Source organism: Cynocephalus volans, chromosome 11 (assembly GCF_027409185.1).
Source record: "Cynocephalus volans isolate mCynVol1 chromosome 11, mCynVol1.pri, whole genome shotgun sequence".
Taxonomy (NCBI): Eukaryota; Metazoa; Chordata; class Mammalia; order Dermoptera; family Cynocephalidae; genus Cynocephalus; species Cynocephalus volans.
The window spans coordinates 44,389,185-44,415,059 of record NC_084470.1 but is presented as its reverse complement, the minus strand read 5'-3'; the positions used below and the strand labels follow the sequence as shown (position 1 = coordinate 44,415,059).

Here is a 25,875-nt window from a genome sequence, read left to right as displayed (position 1 = left end):
TGTTCTCATAAGAAGGAGAAAGGTGCCATAACTTTGAAAGGGGCCTTAGAAATTAGTAACAGAAATTTCTCTCAAAATATCATAGGGGGTAATGATGTTATATGTGAATGATTAAATAATCTTACCAAGAGTCAGAGGTTGTCAGACTGGATTTTAAAAAGATATAACTCTATGCTGTCTATAAGAGACATCCTTTATATGCAAAGATAAAGGTATTTCATGCAAACAACATCCAAAAGAAAGCCAGAGTGGCTATACTAGTCTTAGACAAAGTAGACGATAACAGAAAGAAATCTTAAATAGAGGTAAAAGGGACATTTTATAATAATGAAAAAGGTGAATTTGCCAGGAAGCTGTAACAGTTATAACTGTGTATGTACCTCATAAGAGAGCCAAAATACATGAAACAAAAGCTAAAAGACACGAAGGAAGAAGTAGAAAATTTAAAAATAATAGCTGGAGACTTCAATACCCCAATTTGTTCATGCAGTGAAAAACTGCATGCCAATAAATTAAATAACTTAGATGAAATAGACAAATTCCTAGAAACATGTACTATTGAAATTGACTCAAGCAGAAATAACACAATCTGAATAGACCTACAAAAGTAGAGTTTAAATTAATAATAAAAAAATTACCCACAAGAAAAGCCCAGGCCCAGATGGCTTCACTGCTGATTTCTACCAAACATTTAAAGAATACCAATTCTGCACAAATTCTTTCAAAAAATAAAAGAGAAAGAAACACTTCTCAAATTATTCTATGAGGCCAGTATTATCCTTATACCAAAACCAGACAGGTATCATAAGAGAACTACAGACAAACTTCTCTTTTGAATATAACATTTCTGAACAGAATACTAACAAACTGAATCCACTAAAAAAATATAAAATGGATAACAGATCATGACCAAAATGAAGTTCATCCCAGGAATGCAAGGTTGGTTCAACATATAAAAACATCAAAATAATACACCATATTAATAGAATAAATGGGTAAAACCTCACATGATCATATTAATAGACATAGAAAAAGCATTTGACAAAGTTTGACACTCTCTCATAATAAAAACACTTAATGTAGGACTGAAAGGAAACTTTCTAAATCTGATAAAGGGCATCTACAAAAAATTCATATCTAACATATTTAATAATGAAAGATGGAATGCTTTTTTCCTAAGATAAGGAAAAGGATAATGACATCTGCTCTTGCCATTTTTATTCAACATTCAACTAATTTATTCAACTAACTTCTTGTAAAAGGCAAGACAATGAAACAAAAGGCATCCAAATTGGAAAGAAAGAAGTTATTTGTATATTGATACAAATCAATATACAAAAATTAATTGTATTCCTACAGACTTGCATTGAACAATCTGAAAATGAAATTAAGAAGGAAAATTTTAAAATTCCACTTGAAATAGCATCAAAAAGAATAAAATACTTAAAGACAAGTTTAACAAAAAAACTGCAAAACATATACTCTAAAAACTACAAAATACTGTTGAAAGAAATGAAAGAAGATCTAAATAAATGGAAAAACCTTCCATGCTCATGGATCATCAGACTTGGTACTACTAGCATGCCAATATCCTCAAATTGAACTATGGATTCAACACAATTCTTACCAGAATCCTAGTTGATTTTTTTTGGTAAAAATTAAAAAGCTGATTTTAAAATTCATATGAAATTACAATGATCCAAAACAATCGTGAAAACGAACAAATTGGGAGGACTCACATATCCTAATTTCACAACTTACTACAAAGCTACACTAATCAAGACAGTGTGGTAGTGTCATAAAGATATACATATAGATCAATGGAATAGAATTGACAGTCCAGAAATAAATCTATGTATTTACAGTCAATTGATTTTTGACCAGGGTGCCAAGACCATTAAATGGGGGAAAGAAAATCTGTTCAACATATGGTGTGAGGACAACTTGCAAAAGAATGAATTTGAACCCTTACCTCATACCATATGCAAAAATTAACTCAGAATGAACCAAAGACCTAAATGTAAGAGCTAAAACTATAAAATTCTTAGAAGGAAATATAGAGGTAAGTCTTCCTGATCTTGGATTTGGCAGTGGCTTCTTAGATATAATATCAAAAACAGGAGCAAAACAAGAAAAAATAGATGAATTGGATTTGTCAAGATTAAAAATTTGTGCTTTACAGGACACCATCAAGGAAGTGAAAAACAACAAATAGAATGGTAGAAAATATTTGCAAATCATACATCTGATAAGCACTTTTATCTAGAATATAGAAAGAATGCTTACAACTCAATAAAAAGACAACCTAATTTAAAAATGGGCAAAGGATACCAAGGCCACGGGTTCGGATCCTATATAGAGATGACTGGTTTGCTCAATGGTTGAGCGTGGTGCTGACAACACCAAGCCAAGGGTTAAGATCCCCTTACTGGTCATCTTAAAAAAAAAAAATGGGCAAAGGATTTGGATAGACATTTCTTCATAGAAAATATACAAATAGCCAAAAAGCACATGAAAAGATGACTGATGTGATTAGTCAAAAAAAATGCAAATCAAAACCACATGAGGTACCATTTCACAGTCACTGGAATGGCTAGAATCAGAAAGTCAGAAAATAACAAGCACTGGCTAGGATGTGGAGAAACTGGAACCCTTATACACTGCTGGTGGGAATATAAAATGGTGCACTTGGCATATAGTCTGGAAGTTCCTCAAACATTTAAACATAAAGTTACCACACGACCCAGCAATTTCACTCTTAGGTATATACCCAAGAAAAATGAATACATGTCCACACAAAAAACTTGCATGTGAATGCTCATAACAGCATTATTTATAATAGCCAAAATGTAAAAACAACCGAAATGTCCACTGATGATGAATGAAAAACAAAATGTTGTATATCCATACAATGGAATATTTGGTTACAAAAAGAAATAAAGTATTGATACATGCTACAACATGGACGAACCATAAAAACATTCTGCTAACTAAAACAAGCATGTTATAAAAGCCTGCATATATGATTCCACTTACATGAAATATCCAGAATAGTAAATTTTAGAGACAGAAAGAAGATTAGTGGTTGCTAAGGGCTGAAGGGGATGAGAGGTGGGGAGGTGATAGCCAAAGGGTATGGAATTTCTCTTTGAGATGATAAAAATGTTCTAAAATTGACTGTGGCGATGGTTGCACAACTCTGGAGATACACCAACTCCACTGAGTCGTACACTTTAAATGGGAGAATGGCGTGGCATGTGAACTATATATTAATAAAGCTTTTAAAAAAAATAATATAGCGGGAAGAAAAAACTTGGTAACTTCTGATTTGTCTCCTCAGCCCCTGCCAGTCCATTTTAGCCAACAAATCTCATCATTCAGCCCTCCCAAGAATATAAATATCCATCATCTTGATCAGTTGCTCCCAGCTCACACACACACTGCCCATTCCCTCTCACATGACAAGAGAAACCCTGAGGTGAGAGTCACAGCCTTCTTGTAGCTGTAAAGTGAGTTTTAGAAACCAGTAGGACATCAGGCAGAGATGTCCACCAAATAGTGGTAGGTTCAGAGCTGAAGCAGCAAAGGATAAAGAGGTAGAATGGGCAGGTGGGAAGGCCTCTGCTGGGTCTCAACGTGCCAGCTAATACCCTGACTTCTGCATGCTGAGACCAGGGCCAGGCCACTCTCTTACCGACAGGGGCCAGCTGATACAGGTGAGCACGCGGTAGAAGCGGAAGAGGTGGACCAGGTAAAAGGCGAGGATCATTATCAAGTCGCAAATGGTGACCACTTCAAAGTAGCTGTAGGCACTGTAGTCGATCCACACAGAGCTCCGCACGCAGATGAAGGCAATCAGCAGAGTGACCTGAGACGTAACACAGAGACGTCAGAGAGGTGCCTGCCCAAGACAGGCGCCTGCCCAAGACAGGCAACCAGGGAACGAGCAACAGCAAACCAACCAAACGGCCCCCTGGCAGGCTCAAATTGAGGAACTGCTACAATTCAGGTTATTTCCACACAAATTGGCTGAAAGGCTGGCAGAGTGTGATTTCATGTAGTACAAGCTTTTTAAAATAAATGCTGGTTGTGAAAGCTGATGATGTCAGAGACCGACTTTGTCTTCTCTGAAGTCTGTTCTACCGTGCCAGCAGGATGTCTCCTCAGAGAGGAGGCAGGACTGTAGGAAAAGAACAAAGCAGAACCATTTCATTTTTTTGCTGGACTTCCACAGAGCAAATAGCATTCAGCATGATCTTGGTTTACATATAGTTTGAACTGTTTGAAGTTCCCAATATTTTACCTTTTTTTACCTACAAAGATGGCAATTCAGATATTACAACCTATCAGTCGGCAGATAATAAGTTGCCATCTACTGATATCTGACATACAAGATCTCACTGAGGCCTTGCAGAACTCTGACAGGTAGACGAAACCATCCCCATGTTGTTGTTGTTTTTCCTGAACCATTGTGTCTTGCAGCAAACCATTTTATTTTGTAACACCAAATGTTTGATTATGTCCCATCTGCATCAGTCACTGTAAATACTCCAGCAAGTGACTGGGGAGGTATCCAAGGATAGCTGATGAAGGGCTTGACCTTGACTAGCCAAAGGTCAGGAAAGATGGGGCTAGATGCTGAAGGGACATCCTAGAGAAGGCAGCATCTGGTGCACAAGCAGAGGGCTTGACCTAACAGAGAACTGAGATGGCTCTTCTGCAGTACTGGAAGGAAGGCAGAGTCTCTGGGCAGAGACGCAGGGGCAGTAGGAATTTGAAGTTCTCTTGCTCACTTCTGCCTCCCCAGTGAAATGGGGAGCAGGCTGTCAGGTGAGAGTGAAGGGGGGTAGTATTTGAGGGCAGTTTGAGGAGAGATGTGAGACAGTCACCTGGAAGAGAGGGAGCTGTAATTTAGCTGGTGAAATGTACACTCAGGGTATCCCCAAGTTCATATGGGGAAACTGAGGCACATGGGTTCCATAATTAGTCCAAGACTACCCAGCTTTTAAGTTGGAATTTGAATCCAGGTCTGTCTGACTCTAAGGACCATGTTCATCCACATCAGATGCCATTCTGCCTCCCCAAAATGTGAGCCCTCACCATAAAACAAGCTGAGAAAGACGGATGTGTTATCAAACCTGTGGGAATCCTGGTTAAGGGGCGGTGCTTGCTCCCCACCAGATCACTAAGTGGTACTGTTGGATGAATGAATGAATGTGCAGAATTAATGAATTAACAACCTATTATTGAATTAACAGGTCTGATAAATATTATTAGCAACATATGAATACTAATGGAGAGTAGATTGGATGAGGGGAAAGAAGATTCTAGGTTTTTGTGAAGACAAAGAGAATAAAACCTTGTCTGCTTCATGCAGGGAACAAACCAATAACACACAGGTGTTAAATGTATGTAAAATCTTCGGATCTATTTTAAAAGCACAACTAATTTAGGACAATGATTTTATACTGCCTCTTTTCTACAGAACAATGATTCTTAAAGGGGGTGTGTGTGCGTGCACGATTTTGTGTCTTATGGGACATTTGGAAATGTCTGGATACATTTTTGGTTGTCACGACTGGGGGGTGGGATGTTACTAGCATTTAGTAGATAGAGGCCAGGAGTGCTGCTAAACACCCCACAACGCATCAGACAGCTCCAACAATAAAGAATCATGCAGCCCCAAATGTGCCCCCCAAGCTATTATACTGCTGTTGAAGACCCTGCTGTGGAAAATGTCAGTCTACAATAAAAAGTAAATCACAAAATGAATCTAACTCCAGTTAAAGAGGTCGGTGCTGAAAATGCTCTTGTTTTCTAGAGCCCCTCGGTTTCTAACACACACTCGATCAAGATCCTCAGTTATGGGCACAGCAGCTGAGCAAGAACTCTCGACCTGAAGCTTGAAGTGGGCTTAACACATCACGACATAAGAGTGTGGCTCTGACACAAAAGGACCCTCAACATTTGCATATTTCCCTTTGCAAATGAGCAAGATGAATCTTTTCATTTTTCAGTTCCTCTGAAGCCAGTCAGCCATGGTAATACAATGATTCATGCCTTGAGGTTGTTTTAAAGCTTTGAAGGAGAGCTGGCTTCACCAGGAGTGTGCACACTGGCTAGGGCTTTGCCACCTCATCTGTTTGGGGAAGTCTAGAGGTCTCCTTCCTCCTACACTGACACCTTCATGCACTAGGGTATTTTTATTCAAGGTCTACCTTAAAATGCAGATAATCCGGGACCACACAACACAATTCCTGGGTGAAGAGGCAATCTTGCACCTATTTTAATACAAAGGTTAAAACAGTTTTTACAACTCTTCACTGATGACAGAGTCAGGTCTCGATGGTGACACAGGGAAGTGGAAGTTTCCTAGTGAACAAAAGGGGCCCAGGCACTTCTTCCTCCTCTGAGCTCCCACGGCTGAGCATTTTGGTAGGAAGTACCTTACTGCTTGGCCACAAACCATCTCAAACCTCTCTGGGAAACTTGCTTGTGAAATAAGACTTCCTGAATTCTGTCCACTTGGCCTAAGGCCACCTACCATGTGCCCTTCTTCTGGAAAGCCGAATTTTGGAAAATCTAATTTAGACAGCATATGGTGTATGTTTATACATGCTCCTAAAAACTTCATCTTTGCCCAATGTTTCATTGATTCCAACTTTAAACAGCCAGCATCTTAGCTTGTGCACTTAAAAAAAAAAAAAGAAAAGATTTGACTGACACCAAACTTTTCAAGAACACTTCCAAGAACAGTAGGTAACTTCTGCACATGCTGGGGGTCTCTGAATCACTTAGATCAATAGTCAGGCGGCAACCAGAAAGGTAAAAGGCAGAAGAATGAAAGGACAGCAGTGGAGAAAAGGCCCTGGGGGTGTTATTTTTCCCTTCTGCTCAGCCCTCTCAGGACCTTTTCTTTTTCCCAGTTAGAAAAGCAAATCAACAGACGTGGCTGAATTCAGACCCAGGCAGGCGTTCTGACCTCAGGACTCAGTGGAGAGGCAGGAGGTGCTCTGGAAGACAGATGTGTTTCTGTCTAGAGTAACTTCAATGTGGTGCTGCCCAAAGGACTAACTCGTTTCTTAAGGTAACTTCTAGCTCCTCTCATAAAGGTTTGTTCTTTTATATTGAACTGTCATGAAAGTTGAAAATATAATATCTAACATAAATGTCCAGGAGTTTAAAAGTAATGTCACAAGAGCCCTCAACTCAAAGCAAGGGTCCCATAGACCAGCTGTGACACTGTGTGGAGTCACTGGAATAGAAACATCCCTCCCCCCCGAACCTGTGTCCTTTCTGACTCCATTCTATCAGAATTCCTACTAAAGAGAGAAGAGATGATTTTGTGAAAGTAGCAGTGGGTTTCAATTTCATAGGAGATGAAGCAACATTACCCCAGAGAAACTACTGCCCTCTGAGCACTTCGGAACCAAACCAGTCTGGTCCTAACTCGAGTGGACACGCACAACCCAGCAACAGACAGCATGCCCAGGATCTCAGCCTGGGTGAGCACCACTCCAGGAAGAAGTGGAAGTTTGAAGTCTAAGATGAAAAATTTCTAGAGAAGACTCAAGAGGCAGCTCTCAGAAGAGGCCATCCTCTGAGCTGGGCAGAGGAGGCACGCGGTGGTCTTGGGGATCCTGAGGCCCAGTGCCCGCAGCCTATGCCTGGCAACATTCCCTCAGCAGGCCTGAGCCCTCGCACCCCTGCTGAGTCTGGCCCACTCAGCATGCCTGTGTCTGGCTGAAGACGGCAGCAGACACCTTTTGTTTTGGGAGCCCTGGGCTGGATGCCTACAGGCCATCCAAACTCACCCTCGCCATCCTGACCTCAGAACGATGCCTCAGTGAGAGAGCCAGGCAGGAGGAGGGAAGTTATTGAGGAAAGCCAACATCAAAAGGTCTCAGATCCAACTCTAAGAGGCTTTTCTGGAAAAGCCCAGGAGATGAGCACCAGGCTTGTTCAAAAAGTCAGAGATGTGGAAAATGATTTGGTGACAGGAAACTGCATTTGTAAATGCAAGCAGGCCAATAAATGACTTTGCTTTGCATTGGGCAGGAGTGTGAAGAATATACATTTCCAGCTTTGGCTGAGCTGTGCCCTGGGTATAAGGAAGTTTCTCCTTGCCTCCCTGTTAAAGCCTCCATTATGTCCTCATCATAAAACAACCTTTGTGCCATCTCATTAGCACTCATCATCCTGGCTCACTTCCTCCAGGCCCTGTCTCACTCACTTGCTCCAGGGTCCTCTCCAGCCCCCCAGCACATACTTTTGTTTTGTATCCATAAATATAAATGCCACAAAAACACAAGGGGAGAGAATAATCTAGGAAATATGTCAGGGGCCTTGGCTGCAGGCTCGAGCAGCCTGCTAACGCACCAGTTTCAGAATCTAACCGTGCAGCAAAGTCACCTGGCAGCATACTAAAGACCAGAGTCTATGTCTGTCCATGCTGGGGAGTATTTCGAAAGGACATGTAAGAAGCTGGAAACAGTGGCTGCCTCTGTGGAGAAGTGATAACTAGTAATTTTTTTAAATTCACTATTTTGTTTTTTTACATTATAAGGATCACATTGCTGTTGTTGTTTTTTAAAGATGACCGGTAAGGGGACCTTAACCCTTGACTTGGTGTTGTCAGCACCATGCTCTCCCAAGTGAGCCACGGGCCGGCCTGAGACATTAAGTTTTAAAAAAGCAATTTTGTTTTTTGGTTGGCTGGCTGGTATGTGGATCCGAACCCTTGACTTGTTGTTACAACACTGTGCTCTAACCAATCGAGCCAACTGGCCCGCCCCCAAAAGCAATTTTTAAATGACGCATCTCGGAGATCTTTAATGTCACATGTACAGATCTACCTTTTCCTCTCATTTTTCTTTTTTGTTGTTTTTGTTCTTTTTCTACCTTTTTCTTTTAATTGGCTGCACAGTATTCCCCAGCACAGCTGTGGCTTTATTTAAACCAGGGTTTCTCAAACTCAGCACGACTGACAGTTTGGGCTGGACAATTCTTTATAGTAGGTATCTGTCCTACAGGTTGTCCTATAACAGCATCCAGACCTCCACCTGCTAGATGCCAGTCTCTACCCACTCCCCAGCTCCAACAACCAAAAATGTCTCCAGATATTGCCAAAGGTCCTCTGGGGGCAAAATTGCCTCTGGCTGAGAACACTACTTAAACAGTCTTTTATTGATGGGTATTTAGTACCCCCCCCCCCCCGATTTTTATCAATACAAACAATCCTGCAAAGAATTGAATGTACTTCTTTGTACATATACGAATATTTCTGATAGGTTCCTAGAAGTGAAAATACGGGGTGAAAGCATACACATACTTCTGATTTTGCTGTTTGTTGTCAAAATGCTATCCAAAAGAGGTATGAGTTTCCTTAAATCAGGAATACTGTCAACACAGATTATCAATATTTAAAAAGAATGGAAATGATATCTTGTTTTAGTTTTCATTTCATTTTAGTTTTCATAGTACTAGTGGGTTGGATATTTTTTCATATGTTTATTGGTTACTGTCTGTTCATCTTCTTGGCCTATTTTTCTATTGCTTGTGTTATTATGGATTTGAAGAACTCATTATACTCTGAATATTAACTTATTATCTGTTATAAATATTACAAATATATTCTTCCAATCTCTTATTTGCCTTTATTTTTAGTCTTTTGTTTTACCAAAGTTTAAATATTTTACAGTCAAATCCACGCATCATCATTTTACGGCTTCTGGGTTTTGTGTCTTGTTCTCAACCTCAAGATTATTTTTTTTAAAAAAAGCCTCCTACACTAAAAGACATATTTGTTTCCTTCTAAAATAAACATTTAACTTTTAGCTCTTTAAGCATCTGGGATTTATTTTTGTAGATGGCATGACCTGGGGCGTGTAGTAGGGTTCTAACTTTATCCAGTGAGCCAGTAAATAGCACTAACATTATTTACTGGACAGCCCATCCTTTCCCCACTAGTCTGAAATGCCACCTTTAACACATTTTTCTACCCACTCACTTCCAATCCAGTCCACAGAGCAACTGTCATCAACTTTAAAACCCCTTAAAGTCTTAAAACATAAAACTCTCAATAGTTTCCCATAGCCTTGAATCAGTCCAAAATCCTCCAATGAGGCCCAAAGGAGATGCAAGTTCTGATCCCTGCTACCTCTGCTTCTCTGGGCACACTGGGCTTCTGGAGTTCCTCACATGCCACTCCTTAGGAAGGTCCCCAATATTCTCTGTAGGGACCTATGTTTGCTGGTTAGCTTGTTTACTACTCTCCTCCCCAACTATAACGCAAGATCCATGAGTACAGGCACCCTGTTGTTTCACTTGTACTCTCTACGTGCCCTGCACATAGTAGGTGTTCAATTTAACACTGGATGAATGAATGGCTCCTGGGGTCATCCTACCATCCTGTGACAGCTCCATGACACTAGTACATTTTAAAATGACATCTCCCACCCTTATGGGCCGATAGTCCTTTGAGGAGAGGACCACGCTGTGATTGGACAACATATAGGGACCTAGCACAATGCCTAGATGAATGACTTGGAAGCCACCCTCTGAACAAAGCTAGCAGAGTGGCCTTATCAACAGCCCCTGCAGGCCAGGCATTCAGGATCTCCAGGCAGATTACCAGGGAGTAGGTGTGATCTAAGGAGGGCTTCCAGATTCTTAGCTTGTGAAGGGGCCAGCATATTCTCTGCTTGTTACTCAGCCCAGGCCATATTTCCCTTGTCCCTGACCAATTTCCCACAATAGATGCAGCCTGGAAGGGTAGTCTGTTCAACAATCACATCACCCGAGTCACCTCTGCATTTCACTAGCAAAGGTCATCAGGATTACATTTAGGAAGACTGGGCTCAACTTGGCAAAAGTGTCATTGCATCAAAAAGGGTGAGAAGTACCACTGACATGTATTATGTAGCAAACTTGGTGGTTTGGTGCTTACATTAAACCAAACTGAAATCACAAATTTTTGTTTGCAGCAAGCGATGGTCTCTCTCTAGCTTGTTTCTCTTTCAGTGTCTTGCTCAATTTCCTGATCTCTTTAGCAGTTAACTAAATTTCAAGACAACAAAAAGAGCACCCTCTGCCTCCAACTCCTACCATTACTACGGGGGGACATCCTCCTTTGTACATGCATGGGAGTGAAAGGACAGGGCTGCAGACGGTCACCTCTTCAAGGAGGCCCCTAGAGGAACAGATCATCAGAGGACCAAGTGCAGCTGAGACAAGGTGGAGACACCACAGGGAATATGAGGGTTGAACCCCAAAAAGAAGGACACCTGCTGTGGTGATCAGCACGGCTACTTGTGGAGGACATTAACATTAATGAGATAGAAATAAAATATATGTATTTCATAGAAGGCCAAAGCCTGTAGCTTAGAAGGACAAAGCCCTTAGTTTAAGCCAAAGCCTGTAGCTTAGAAGGACCAAAGTCCTGTAGTTTAGGAGACCAAAGTCTCTAGTTTAGGGGGCCAAAGCCCAGCCCTTTAGGAAAACACATAGAAATGTTAAGATTAAGAAAGACCAGAAAATGTTCACAGGACTAAAGCCTTTGATGTAGATAAGAGAACTGAAGCACAGTGAAGTGATTGCTCTGGAGGCAGTTGCCCTTGGTGCAGCTAAACCTAAATGATGGGAAAGTATGCGAGCTAAAATCTTCAAGGATATTCTGCTAGTTAGTGCCTGGGGGACGTTAAACATCTTGCTATAAGCTGTTTCTTGGGGAGCTAAGTGCTATGGTGATTATCTCATTGTTTCTTTTTGAACGTCACATAGCTTAGTTTTATTGACTCCTTTTGATGGTAAATTGCTTTAACTATTTTAAGTTACACCTGCTTTAATGAAGGTTGTCATGTAGCCAGTTTGTTTATGTTTTCACTATGATTATTAACCACCTGTTTTTCTTCTGTAACTTTCTTGTCTTTACAATAAAAACTGAAGCAAAACCTAACTCAGGGCTGTGCCTAGGCTCTCCTCTCTTGGAGTTTTACCTGGGTGCAGTCCCTCTGCGCTTCTCATTGCTCTGAATACATGGGCTCTGAGTTATCTTTTGCATCTCTGTCACTCTGTGAGAGGTGACACTGCTAGGATGACAAGAGGAGCAAACATATCACTAACCCTGACTGGATGCTCACCATGCACCCAGTTCCATGTGCTTCACACATACTTGCCCCACACATACATGCCCATTTTATCCTCATGAGAACCTACGATGGTAGTACTACCATTCTCATCACTCTACAGGAAGGAAGCTGAGGTGCAGAAATATTAAGTGATTTTTCCCAATCACACAACTAGCATGCCTGGAGCCAGGGTTGGGATGCAGGCGGCCTGGCCACAGCAGCACCTCTTCAGCACTGCAGCCTCCCGTGGCTACCATGGAGGTTGCATCTCTGGAGGGGACCCCAGCCTCCACACTGGCTACTGAACATGTACCAGCAAAAGGGAATGGGACAGAGAGGCATGGGCGGGACAGAGGTCTAGGGGTCCATGCCATGGACACCCCCAAGGAGGGAGGGAAGCACTAGCAGAGGCAGGGCAGGAGGTGTGGAAGCCCAGGGAGCAACTTGGGTATACAGTGGGGTGAGGAGGCAACAAGAGTGGCAGTAACAACCATCTACTGTCAGCTGCTAGGTACCAGGCAGCATGCTCCTAGTTCATTTAATCCTTCCAACTAAACCAGGTAGCACTGTGCCCAATTCACAGATTTAAGGAAATGGGGATCAGAGGTGGGTCACTTGCCCAAGGAAGGTCACCTAGGTGGCAAGTGATAGAACCCAGAAGCAAATCCAGGTCCATGTGACTCCCAAGACTCTGAAGAGGAAGCATATTCCAGAGGGATGCTTGAAAAAGCTGGTTTGGGCTCTCATACCTCAGTGGTTTGAGCTTGCACCTAACCCATACAGGGTAGAGGTGTCTCCTCCAAAGTCAGCAACCTAGAAAATCTCACAGGGGCATGTGGGAAGGTGGTCACAGGCAGAGGCTATAAAGAACCAGACTTGAGCCTATCAACCCCCCTTTCTTCTTCTAAAGTTTCTTTGAATTAACTTTCCTAACATTTGCTCTTTGGAAATCTGAATTGCATTCCAGCTCAACAGCTGGCCTTAATGAGACCAACCAAAGTGGTGGCACCAAGGGATAAGGGACAAATCCATGGAGCTTTAGGGAGACAAGAAAAGGATGAAGGGGAACAGAGCCCAAGAACAGGCCACAAGGGCTTGGCCAGTGGGTCAGTCCAGTCCCCACAGTCAACTCTTCTGCTTCTCATGTAAATTTCCTTTCTGCCATGTTTTCTCTGTTGCAGTCTCTGACATCCCATTTGCTCTTCTTAACTTGATGCTCCACAACTGATGGCTGCTACCCTTTCTGAGCACTTACTATATCCCAGACATGGTGCTAAGGACTTTATAATTTTTAACTAAATTCATCTTTGCAACAGTCCTGGGAGGTAAGTACTATTATCATCTTCCCTTTACGAGGCAGCTGAGGCACAGAGAGGTTAAGCAGCTTGCTCGATGTCACACAGCGAGGTTGAGAAGCAGGCCTGCCCTGCTGCTGCACAGTCTCTGCTCCTAACCACCACACTGTTCGATTTGTAGGACACACTTATTTCTCTTCAGAGGCCCCTCTCTTGACTGCTCGCCTCTGTTTTCAGCCGAGGACTTGCCCCCACCAAAAGCGAGCCCCAGACAGCCCCTGGGACTCTGGATGATAGAAGGGAAGTCTATAGTTTAATCCTGTCTCAGATTCCCTCATGCTGGGGAGACAGGGCTCTGGGACTCCAACTCAGAAAGGTGGATCTATTAGAAATGTTCATGTCAAGTCTCTTGCTTAAAAAGAAGTGCTACGCTAATTACACAATCAATACTTGTTCATTATAGAAAATTAATTCATACAAGTATCTATTTAAGAAAACAAATTACCCATAAGGCTACTTCTCAGAGATAACTCCACCCCTGGCATTTTGGGGTATTTCTTTCCACATATCTATGTTTTCAACACATATGTATTATTTTTTCTTTTCAAAAATTGGAACAGGCTGTCCAGTTAGTTCAGCTGGTTAGAGTATGGAGCTGATAACAACAGGGTCAAGGGTTCAATCCCTTGACTGGACAGTAGCCAAAAAAAAAAAAAAAGCATATTGTCCATATACTCTGCTCTTCAAAAAGATAAGTATTTTATCATCTATAGATGCCACTCATTCAATCATTCTGCTTCAGAGCCCTTATCGCTGCTCAGCAAGCTGCATATTTTACTTGTTTATTGTCAGTCACCCCCTGAATGTAAGCCCTATGATGATGGGGGCTTTAATCTGTTTTGTTCACTGTTGTTCTCTTAGTGCTAAGAACCCTGAATGGCAAATGGGTTCTCCAAAGATAGTTGTTGAATAAATGAACAGGTGAATTTTATATCCTTTTTCTGAGGGCCTTCTATGGTCCAGGCACTGTTGGGCCACATTCCTGCTCACTCTGCAAGTGTTGTCTCGAGGAGATGTAGACCGGTGAGTAAAGGAATGTTAAGCCATCACCCTGGAGGGGACTCTGTCTTCAACACGTGCATGGGACCAGTACCATTGCTCTTCTCCTGTCCATCTGACACAAGTAGGGACATATAGAGCAAGGGGTAATCAGGAAAGTGTGTAAAAGACACATGCACACATACAGATGTAGATCAGGCCAGAGAATGCTTTAATTTGAGACAAGAAAGCCCAATCAGTTCCCATCTCAGCCGAGACTGCCTCTGATGACTGCAAATACCAACTGTGCACACAATGTGACCTTGCTGTGCCCACATGCAGGGACCACAACTAGTTCACTGCTGTATCGCCAGTGCCCAGCCATAGTAGACCTCCAATAATATCCATACAACTGAACTTGGGTTCAACTGAATTCTCAACAGCACTCCAAGTATAAAAATGGCCACTAGGACAACTGCAGCCTTCTCTGTAATCATTTCCCATGGGCTCTCTGGTGTTTGCAATAGGAGGCAGCCCTGAACACAAGGCTATGCTTTTATGCATAAGCAGAAGGGCGGCTGCCTGACCAGGTACCGCCATGACCTGCAGTGCCCAGCAATGGAGATACACACTGAAATGTTTCTAGATGCGATGGAACACAGAACAGGATCTGCTTCTGTACAATAATGTGGGAGTAAATGGGCCCGAGGGATCCTTTGGGGTGATGGAAATGTTCTATAATTGGATTACAGTGATAATTGCACAACTCTGTCAATTTACTAAAGACCACTGAAATGCATACTGAAAAAAGAATAACTTTCATGAAATTAAGTTATATTACGGCAGTGGGGATAGAGCTCAACGAGGACCGGCCGTGAGTTGGTGACTGCTGCCGCTGGGTGAAGGGTACATGAAGGTTCGCTATGCTAGTCTCCCTCCTTTTGTCTGTTTGAAATCCTCCGTAACAAACTTTAAAAAATATACTGTCCAATAAGCTCAGAGAAAGAACTAATAGCCATAAAGAGAGGAGAGGTGAGAGAAGAACAAGATGAGACTCGCAGTCATCACTCTTCCCATAAAGGCACGAGAGGAAGTTAGGAAAGTGTTCTTTTGGTTTTTAAACTACGAAGCAATAATCCCATTTAATAAGCAACTTGGGCAGTGTCATGCCATGGGGCTTCACCTGAGAGTACTAAATGATTTCTGGTTCCTTCCAGTAAACGGAATGAAAGTGCAATAGTTTACATTCCAACCACAGCCGCACCAGAGAAGAGGTTCTACATTCACAAAAGTCACCCGCGCAAATACCAGCGCAGGCCTTGCTGGGTCAGACACAGTCGAGCAAACCTCAACTGATGTCTGAATAGGGCCAGGTGGGCCACAGGTGGGCAGCTGATGTCTGCAGATTTCAATTCTCAGGTGCAAGGGGGGCCGAACACAACTTGTCCAACTCTCTGCAAAGAATAGAAGGAACTTTCTGGAGCAATGAAGACTAGGATTGACTGGGAAAACACCCAGGCTGCTTGCACCAACTTGGCAGGGGGTGTAGAGAGCATCTCCAAGTTCCTGAGATGTCATGAAATGTCTGGCATGGTATAATTCTACGAGCCAAACAAATATCCTACGGGAGAACAGAAAAAAGAAAGACGGGTCTTGCATTAAGATGAGACTGACTTCTCAACAGCCCAAACCCAAGCCAGCTTAGCCCTGGCAGGTTAGCTGCCCCACAACACCTCAGCTTCTTTCCTTTCAAAACCTTTCTTGTTCCTGAATCTCAGACACCCTTGACTTCCTGTTCTCCAGAGGCTCGGCAGCCACTTAAACCCTTTCCTGATGAACAGACAGTTCATCAAAACTCCTGTTTATTTTTTCCTTCTTTTCTATGAGGCACCTTTACCTGGTTGGAACTAAGATGAGGAAATGAAGGAGAAACCCAAGGCCAGGCAGGTGCTCCCAGGCAGCAGACTCCGAGGCTACAGTGGGCAGGCCACCCACTCAGGTCACCTCAAGTGACGGATCCTCAAGGGGCACCGGGACCCCCTCAGCACCTCTCAGGAGGCCTTGGGGAGAGCTGGTGGGCTTTTCTCACTGCTCAGGGTACAGCCCACAAGTGGCCATCCTCTCCTGCTCTGCGGTCCCTGCCATGTACTCTGGGACTGACCCCTTCTCACATCACACTCTCTGTGGGGGCCCCCTGTTAACCAGCCACTCATGCGCCTTGGGCTTCCCTTGCGTTCAGCCCAGTGACGACGCAGTCTCTGCTCCAGCCGTTTGATCCAGGATCAAGTGATGCCATATACTGGTGGCTTCCTCAGAAGAAGAGGCTGTGGGCGTGACAGACACTTAAGAGATTCATGATCTGCCAAGGACTCCCTGTTCAAAACACTACAGAGGTCTAATATAAAGTCCACACTTAAAATGAGACTTGTAGGTCACACCAAGGAATAGCTCCAAGCTCCCTTTCCAATGTCTGCTTCCACTTTCCTACACCTCACCATGTTCAAACTGAAGAAGACTACCCGCCATATTCCATCCTGTACTTTTCTATCTCCCCCTCCAAACTTCTGCTTCTAGACCAGATTTCTGGTAGAACTTTCTGTGACGATGGAAGTGTTCTCGACCTGCACTGTCGACATGTTAGCTAATGACCACCTGTGGCTCCTAAGCATCTGTGACTGAGGAACTGAATTCTTAATTTCATTGTAATTTATTTAAATTCAGATAACCACAGGTGGTTAGCGGCTTCCTTATTATACACTTCTGTACCCTCCAGGAAGCAGGGTCTGCCCTCCTGTTCCCCAGATTGTGGGGGCCTCTCACTCCCACCCATTTTCTAGCATCTGCTACATCTTTCCAGGTCTCATGCCCTTCATGAGAAGGAACTCCCTGGCAGACACAGATGGGGTCTGGGCCTCTTTGGATCTCACAAAGTAACTACCCAGCAAGAGAACTAAGTCCTTGTCCTATTCAGTTGGACCAGACCCTTGTCGCTCCTTGGATTATGTATGGAGCTTCTAGGAATGGTTGTTCACACAGTCAGAAGCTCGTGACCTTCCACAGACACTAGCTAGGGAATGGTTCCTCCAGCCACATCCTTAGTTCTTTTCTACATAAATCCAATTTTATTTCCAAGAGGCAGCTCTGCTTCAGCGCAATTGGCTCAGTTCAATGGCTAGTGCCACTTTCTAGCAGTGTGGCTTGACTTTTTCATGCCTCAATTTCCTCACCCATATAATACAGATAATAATATGCCCTATAAGGATGTCATGAGGATAAAATCAGTTAACACATGTAAAGTGCAGTGCTTGACACAAAATCAGTATGTAATAAACAGCAAAATAATATTAACAGCAAACTAACATGTAAGGGTTGACTGCTGAGCTTGGACCTAGAACACACCTTCAGACTCAACACTAAATTATCAAATATTGAAAAAAATGGATATCCTTTGACCCAAAAACGTCACCTCTAATAATTCATCCTAGTGAAACACTCACAGATATAGGCCAAGATTTATTTGTAAGAATAGCCATCACAGAGGGTTATAAAAGTGGAAAAATTAGAAAAGCCCTAAATATCATATTGATTAAATATAGTTTATCCTTACGACAAAATACTACGAAGCCATTAATAAAAATGTTCACCTAGCAAAGAAAAAAAAAAAAATCAGGTGAAAAGTTGTAAGTCCATTCTCCCCACCACCCTAATAAAACAACAGACAAAATATTTAGAGGAAAATACCACAGATGCAATGTTAACTGAATATTTGGGGGTGATGGCATTATGGATAATTTTTTTTCCTTTTGTGCTTTTTTTTTGATATTTATTAAACTTATATATTGAAAATACTACTACTTTCAAAATTATGGAAAACACGGCTTTAAACCATCTTGTTTTAATAACGTGAAGATATTCACAACATAGTAATAAATATAAAAAAGGTCTCAAGAAAGACTCAAAATGTGAAAATATAACCACTGAGAGAAAAAAAACCCAGAAGCTAAATCCCCAGCATGTTAAATTAACTCCGGTTTTAACTCAAGGTTTTAGGTTAGGGGAGCAAATGTTCTAGTAAGTTCAGGTTAATCTCAGTTGGCCAACTGGCATCCCTCTCACTCTCAGAAGTATCCTGCCAGATTATACACCCAACCTAATTAAAAGAGGTCCTAATTTTCCCATTTATGCTTTTCTATATTTTCTAAATTCTAATGAACACAATGAGTTTCCTTCATTCTAATTTATACTTTTTTCTCCCACATTTTAATACAGAAATCGAAATGTAATTTACAACAGATTGGTGTTTTCCCCCGACTACTCCAACAAGTTGTAAAAAAAAAAAAAAAAGGTCATACAGTTGGTGGCATCTCAGAATTGAGAAAACACAGCATGTTAAGTCAGCAATAAGAAAAATATAAAAATATATTAATTTCATTTTTTGGGAAAGTCAGGACCTAGAGAACTGGATAAAATCTGATGGATGAGACTCCTGTATGCAGGCAGGGTCTTACAGAGATTAGAAGATAATGTTTCCCAGAGGTTCCCTGATGAGGTGATTAACAAAATAAAAGACTATGTGACTCTCCAAGGAACCTTCTTCAGGACTTTCAGGAGTGGAGAAGGACCTATAGCACTTCGTGGGACATGACATGTTTTGCAGGACGCTGAAATAATACTGCTAATGACAGGCAGTTACTTTCACGAAGAGCTAATATTCATTAGGCACTTACCATGTGCCAGGCATAGGGTAACTGAATGATTGCAACAACCCTGCGGGGTACGTGCTATCATTCCCTTCATTCAACAGATGAGGAAACAAGCACAGAGAGGGACGTGCCCTAGGCCATAGAGCTGCGTGAGAGGATTCGGTCTGCTTATTAACCACTGACACTGCTTCCTGCCTCCTTTATGTTCTTTCTAAGCTGTGAGACTGGGCAGATCAGCAAAGCCCTACCTATAAACTTTCCCCCGAGGACTCAATGGTCTGGGGGGCAAGAAGCTTAAACAGCTCCAATGGTGAAGCTGGACAGGAGCCCTAGTAAAGCCCCAGGCCAGCGTCAACTGCAATGTGTGGGAAAGTGGGCCTTGAGATGATTCCCGCCCCAGCTTTCAAGTCTTCCCAGCTGAGGCCTCAGGTACTGTGGAATAGACAAGCCCTGTCCTCTGTGCCCTGCCCAAATCCCTGACCCGAAGAATTTGTGAGAATGAGTGGTTGTTTTACACCACCAAATTTTGGGGTAATCTGTTATGCAACCATTAGCAGCTGAAACAGGCACTTAAACAAGAAAAGGTTCTATTTGGCCTTTTCATATGTTCTGAAAGTAACATATGAATTGTTCTGGGTTTCATGTTTTGATTCTTTGCACAGGGAAGTTGAGATCTGTCCAGAGGACAGAGAGAGGTACAGGAGAGAGATACAACATCTGTGACATGCACCTAGGACTCTGGCTTTATAACGTCCCCTCTACAGAGACACTCCTGGGGTGGGCTCAGCTGAAAGGCAGCTGTCGCCTCTGGGAGCCTTGTTAGTGGATATTATACAATGAAACCCCATGGCGGGGACAACTTGAGAATGGCTTGATAAATCCCCACCTTCATACTACTTCACACTGAGTGATGTTTGTTCTCACTCATCTGCAGACTAGAGGCTCTGATGGGCCTTTAGGTAAACAACAAATGCCTGTGACAGTCAGGGGGCAGATTTGAGAGCTCCTGGTACTGGGATCCCAATAGACACGGAAGCCAACAGTGAGAGAACGTTAGGAAGACACAGAACTCCTGCCTCCACCATTCTGCCCCCGCCAACCCAACTGCTCAGCTTCTAAAACCCATTTATTTACGTTTCCTGGAAGATTACATTTGAAAAGAGGCTTCTACCACCAAATATATCTACATATTAATTTTCTTTCAGTGCCAGAGCAGAGGTAGGTCCTCTTAAGTTTGGTGTGCTCATGTCACCTAAGTGCTCTGTGACAATGCAACTCTCCCACCACTTTACTCAAGCTACTGGCTTGCTGGACTCTGAAGGATGAGAGACCCATGGACAGTGCCGAGTCACTCCAGTCTTCCCAGCTGAAGCCAGCCCAGATCAGATGCCAGCAGCCAGCTCCAGGCATAGAAGCAAGCCTAATTCATGATTAGCAGAGCCGGCTCCCGGCTGACCTCAGTCATGTGAGCAAGAAACACTAGTTGTTGTATGCCACCAAGGTTTTGTCACTATTTGTTATACAGCAAAACTGATACACCTGTTTTCAGAATTTCCCTGGTTTCCCAGTTAGGCAACCCTAGTTTTTAAAAAAGAAAGAAGAATACAGTTATTTATCCAATGATTATTTAATGAGGACCAACCCCATGAGCAATCTGTGCTTGACATTAAGGATATAACACTACACTGGTTTCCATTTTGCCAAAGACAATCCTCAGGAAACCTTGACACAGAAGAAATAGTTATGCTGCTCAGTACTTTGGCCACTATCCTGGGGAAATAAATATTTGGAGAAGCTGTGGGGCCAGTCCCAGCAGGAGGCCTGGCATCTAGCCCTGGGCACATGCCAGAAGTAAGCAGCTGTTGAGTTTCACAATTTGGGTGTGAGACACCTTGATTAAAAACCCAGGCAGCATGATGCCAAGTCAGTGCCAGCTTGAGGAAGAAGATATTAGTCTGGGATAAAAAATCACAAAGCAAGTACACAAAAATCATTAAGGGATTGTAAGCATGTGTCAGAAGGAAAACCACTATTGGTAAGGATGTGTGATCATCAATCACGTGGTACCCAGCAAGAAGTGGAGAGAGGTCTGAGTGTTGGCCTACGCCGGCCTTCCATCACAGTAAGTAAGGCTGAACGGGAGCGATAAGGCACGGCTAGCAACCCCCGGGGATCAAACAGTCATTTAACAAACAATTACTAGTGGGCCAGTTAACCTACCTGGGCCTCAGTTTCCTCATCTTTTGAATGGGGATAATAATAAAATGTACCACATAAAGTTAACACAAGGATTAAATAAGCTAATTCAGGCAAAAGAGTCAGAATAGCCTAGTACTGCTCTAATAAGCGCTCAACAAATGTTAGGTTTAAACTCCCTTTGAAGATGTTTCTACGTGGAGAAAGTGCATGGGCTGCAGTTTTCAGCAACGCATTCTCAAAAAGTCAATTTCGCCTTTTGGCAGCTCTGAAAGAATCCAGATTGCTTTAAATATAATAGCTCCAAGTAAGGGAAATAGTTAAAAACAGAATTTAAAAAAATGAAGCTCCACATAGAAGGGGTGACAAAAACAAAACAAAACAAAAACAAAAACCCTCCTTTTAGAGGTTTGTTGGGAAGAATGAATGGGATGTTTGAGAAGCTCTTAGCACAGAGTAGCACATAAATGGTGATTATTCTAAGTGCAGTGTATTGGCACCAGGAGATAAGCACGATATAAGGACAGCTTAGACACAGGTCCTGTCCTACAGGGTGAGGAGCTTAAGATCTAGACACAAGTAACAACCACAGAATGGGGGATAAATGCCATCAGAGAGGTACAATTTCTGAAGAGGGATGCTTAGAGGAGGGAGATCAAGCATGTCCTCTATGAAGAGCAGGTGTGGCCCTCGTGTGGCCCCCATGGGAGGATTCCAACACACAGAGAAGGGAAAACGGAGGCTTCCGGCAGAGGGAACACGGCAAGGGAAGGTATGGGGTGGAAAGCACGGGACGTATTTAGGAACAAGTGAGACGTTCCTGTCAGGCAAACCACACGTGTATGCGAAGGGCTGTGATGGGAAGCAAAGCTGGCAGAGAGCAGTGGGGCATGATCAGTGGGCAGTGGGGAGCCAGTGAAGGTTACTGAGTAGAGTATAGCCACAAGCAGCCCTTCATTTAGGAAAACTAATCTCACAGCAGTTGGACTGGAGATGAGGAGGAGGAGACACAGAAGCCAGTCAGTAGGAGACTGTCGATCCTAGCAAGGTAAGAAGGACTAGAATCAGAGCACTGGCCAGAGGAATAGGGAGAGGAAACGGGTGGGAAAGGAGGGCAGCACGTGGCACAGATGCCCCGGGGGCCTCCAGGGACCCAGACCACGTGGTGATGCAGGGAGCAGGCCCCCCGTCAATAAGAAGGAAATTCCCCTGCTAGCTCGGCTGCCTCAGATTCCTCAGATGTTTGACAACATGCTCAAATTAATCTGGCAAATCCACTTGTCCAAACACTTCCATGAACTAAACCACTAAGGAAGAGAAGCAGCGCCCAGCCCCGCCCCTGCTGCGCCCTCTCCTGCTCCCGGGCGCAGCGCTGAAGAACTCCCTGGAGACAGAGATGCCTCTGCCACCTGCTCTCTGGCTGCCGTCCTTCCAGGGAGCAGAATGCCTGCTGTGGCAAACAGCTCCAGGCCAGATGGCGGGCTGTGGCGCAGCCACCTCACCCTTTCTTCCTCCCTCTTCCAGCCTCCTCGACTGTGTCCCCCGTTCAAAGGCAGAAGTCATTTCAGAAGGCAGGCGTTGAGTCGGCCCTCCCTGAGGCCGGCATTCTTTGTTCTCTCATGTTTGAGTTATTTGAGTGCCTGATGAAAACAAAGACCTCCCTTCAGAAAGTCCCCCATCCCTTGGGCTTCACTTATTAAAAAATAACCTGGTAAAGCTGGAACCTGACCACTCCCTACATTGCAGCCTGCCTGGTCACTCTGTGGGCTCCTTGCCACTACAAAAGTTGCCTTGTGGTGAGACAAAGAGGACCTTTCAATCCCAGGAAAGCAGGCCGGCACCTCTGCCTTGGTCTGGATGCCTTTGGAAGAAGCAGGGAGGCCACAAAGAGACCTGTACAAAAGGTTGGTCCTCAGCAATGCCTCCTCTCATGCACCTGCTAATGGGGAACCGGACTGCTCAGGTAAATCAAATACAAACTGTCTTCCTAGGGTGATCATGGGCATTTAACAGAAAGAACTTCAATCACCTGAGGCAAATCAACTTGAATTTAGCTAATGGACTCAAACGTAAATCCTGTTTCTGAACTGAGTTGCAAAACTTCATGCTTTTCTAATGTGTGGGCAGAAGTGAGAAACTGGCAAAGCCAAAAAGAACCACCACCACAGAAAGAGAAAAGAGAGACAAGGATTCAGAATAACCCACATGAGACTCTTAGTGAATGTTTCAAAAGGAAGGACTGAAAGTGGGTTGGGTCATTAACAAGTTTATAAAGAACCCTTCAAAATATTAACATACAGAATCCAACAGTATACAAGAAATATAAATGTACCAAAACTAACTCATTCCAGGAATGCATGACCAGTTCAGTATTTTCAAATGTTTCAAATGTATGCACCATATAAAAAGACAAAAGAAAAAACATGTTATCCATATCAATTGATGCAAAAAAAAGCATTTGACAAAACTCAATACCTATTCATGATATAAACTTTCAGCAAGCTAGGATAGAAGGGAACTTCCTCAATCTGATAATGGGCATCTACAAAACAACCTACTGCTAACATTGTACTTGGTGGTGAGAGACTAGGTGCTTTCCCCACTAAGACTGGGAACAAGGAAAGAATGTCTTCTCTCACCACTTCTATTCAATACACTGCCAGAAGTTGCAATAAGGTAAGAAAAAGAAATAAAAGGCATACAGATTGAAAAGGCAGAAACAAAATTTAATTCTAGACATGATAATCTATGTAGAAAATCCCAAAGAATCCACAAAAAAACTTCTACAAACTAATAAATGAGTTTAGTAATGTCACGGGATACAAGATCAATTTACAAAAACCAACTGTATTTCTATATATTAGCAATGAACAACTGAAATTAAAAATTAAGAACAGGACTATTTATAATAGCAGGAAAAAAAAGAGAAATATTTATTAGGTATAAATCTACTTTTATAGTATTCTGAAAACTATAAAATACTGATGAAAGAAATCAAAAAAGACCTAAATAAATGGAACGGTACTTGTTCATGGATTATAAATTGCATTTTTTTTTTTTTCTTTTTTTGTGGCTGGCCAGTATAGGGATCCGAACCCTTGTCCTTGGTGTTACAAGGCCACATTCTTTTTTTTTTTTTTTTTTTTGTCTTTTTCGTGACCGGCACTCAGCCAGTGAGTGCACCAGCCATTCTTATATAGGATCCGAACCCGCGGCAGGAGCGTCGCCGCGCTCCCAGCGCCGCACTCTCCCGACTGCGCCACGGGCTCGGCCCAAGGCCACATTCTAACCAGCTATTAGCTAACCAGCCGAGCTAACCAGCCAGCCCTATAATATTGTTAATAAGCCAATTATCCCCATATTGATATACAGGTTCAACACAATTTCAATCAAATCCCAGCAGCAGACTATTTTTTTGTAGATGGACAAGCTGATTGTAAAATTCATATGGAAAAGCAAAGAAACTAGAATAACCAAAACAATTCTGTAAGAGAGCACTATTGAATTTCAAGATTTACTATAAAGTTACAGTAATCAAGACAGTGTTGTACTGGCAAAAGCACAGACACATAGATCAAAGGAACAGAATAGAGTCCAGATATAGACCCACATGAATAATAATCAACTGATTTTTTGACAGAAGGGTAAGGTAAGTTAGTGGAGAAAGGACATCCTTGTCAACAAATAGTGCTGGTATGACTGGACATCCATCTACAAAACAACCTTAACCCATACTTTGTTCCTTACACAAAAATTAATTCAAAATGGGTCACAGGCCCAAAATATAAAACTGTAATACTTGTAGCAGAACACACATGAGAAAATGTTTGTAATTTGGATTTGCCAAAGAGTTTTTCGATAAGATACCACAAGCAAAATCCATAAAGGAAAAAAACCTGATAAATTAGGCTTTATCAAAATTAATAACCTCTGCCCTGCAAGAGAGATTGTTGGGAGAAATAAAAGACAAGACACAGAGCAGTGGAAAAATTTTGCCCATTTCTAACAAACAATTTTTATCCAGAATATATAAAAAATATCCAAAACCCAACAATAAGAAAACAAACAAGCCTATTTTCTTAAATGGACAAAAAATTTGAATAGACAGATCACCAAAGATGCTATACAGATGGCAAATAAGCACATGAAAAGATGTTCAGCATTATAGTCATTAGGAAATGGAAATTAAAACCACAATAAGATACTACCTACATACCTATTTGAATGGCTGGATGTGAGGGCGATCTGGCTGTGACATCTGTCACCCCATTGATCACCAGGGTTGATTCGGCTGATCTGGCTGGCTAGGCAGGTGTCCCCTTCCTCCCTCACCGCTCCATGTGCGTCCCTCCCGAAGCTGCGCGCTCGGTCGAAGAGGACGACCTTCCCCAATAGAGGAGAGGACCGTTCTTCGGTCAAGGGTATACGAGTAGCTGCGCTCCCCTGCTAGAACCTCCAAACAAGCTCTCAAGGTCCTATTTGAATGGCTAAAATTAAAAACAAACACTAATAATA

At 42.7% G+C, this 25,875-nt stretch overlaps 1 protein-coding gene across 3 annotated transcripts in view; it reads right to left on the bottom strand.

Moving 5' to 3' along the window:
* The window catches only part of CMTM7 (CKLF like MARVEL transmembrane domain containing 7), a 53,378-nt gene that overhangs the window by 7,219 nt on the left and 20,284 nt on the right, over positions 1 to 25,875 (bottom strand). For all 3 annotated transcript variants that reach the window (XM_063115024.1, XM_063115025.1, XM_063115026.1), the window contains exon 2: positions 3,695 to 3,868. In XM_063115024.1, coding sequence (XP_062971094.1) covers positions 3,695 to 3,868 — 174 coding nt within the window. The remainder of the gene's footprint in view (positions 1 to 3,694; positions 3,869 to 25,875) is intronic.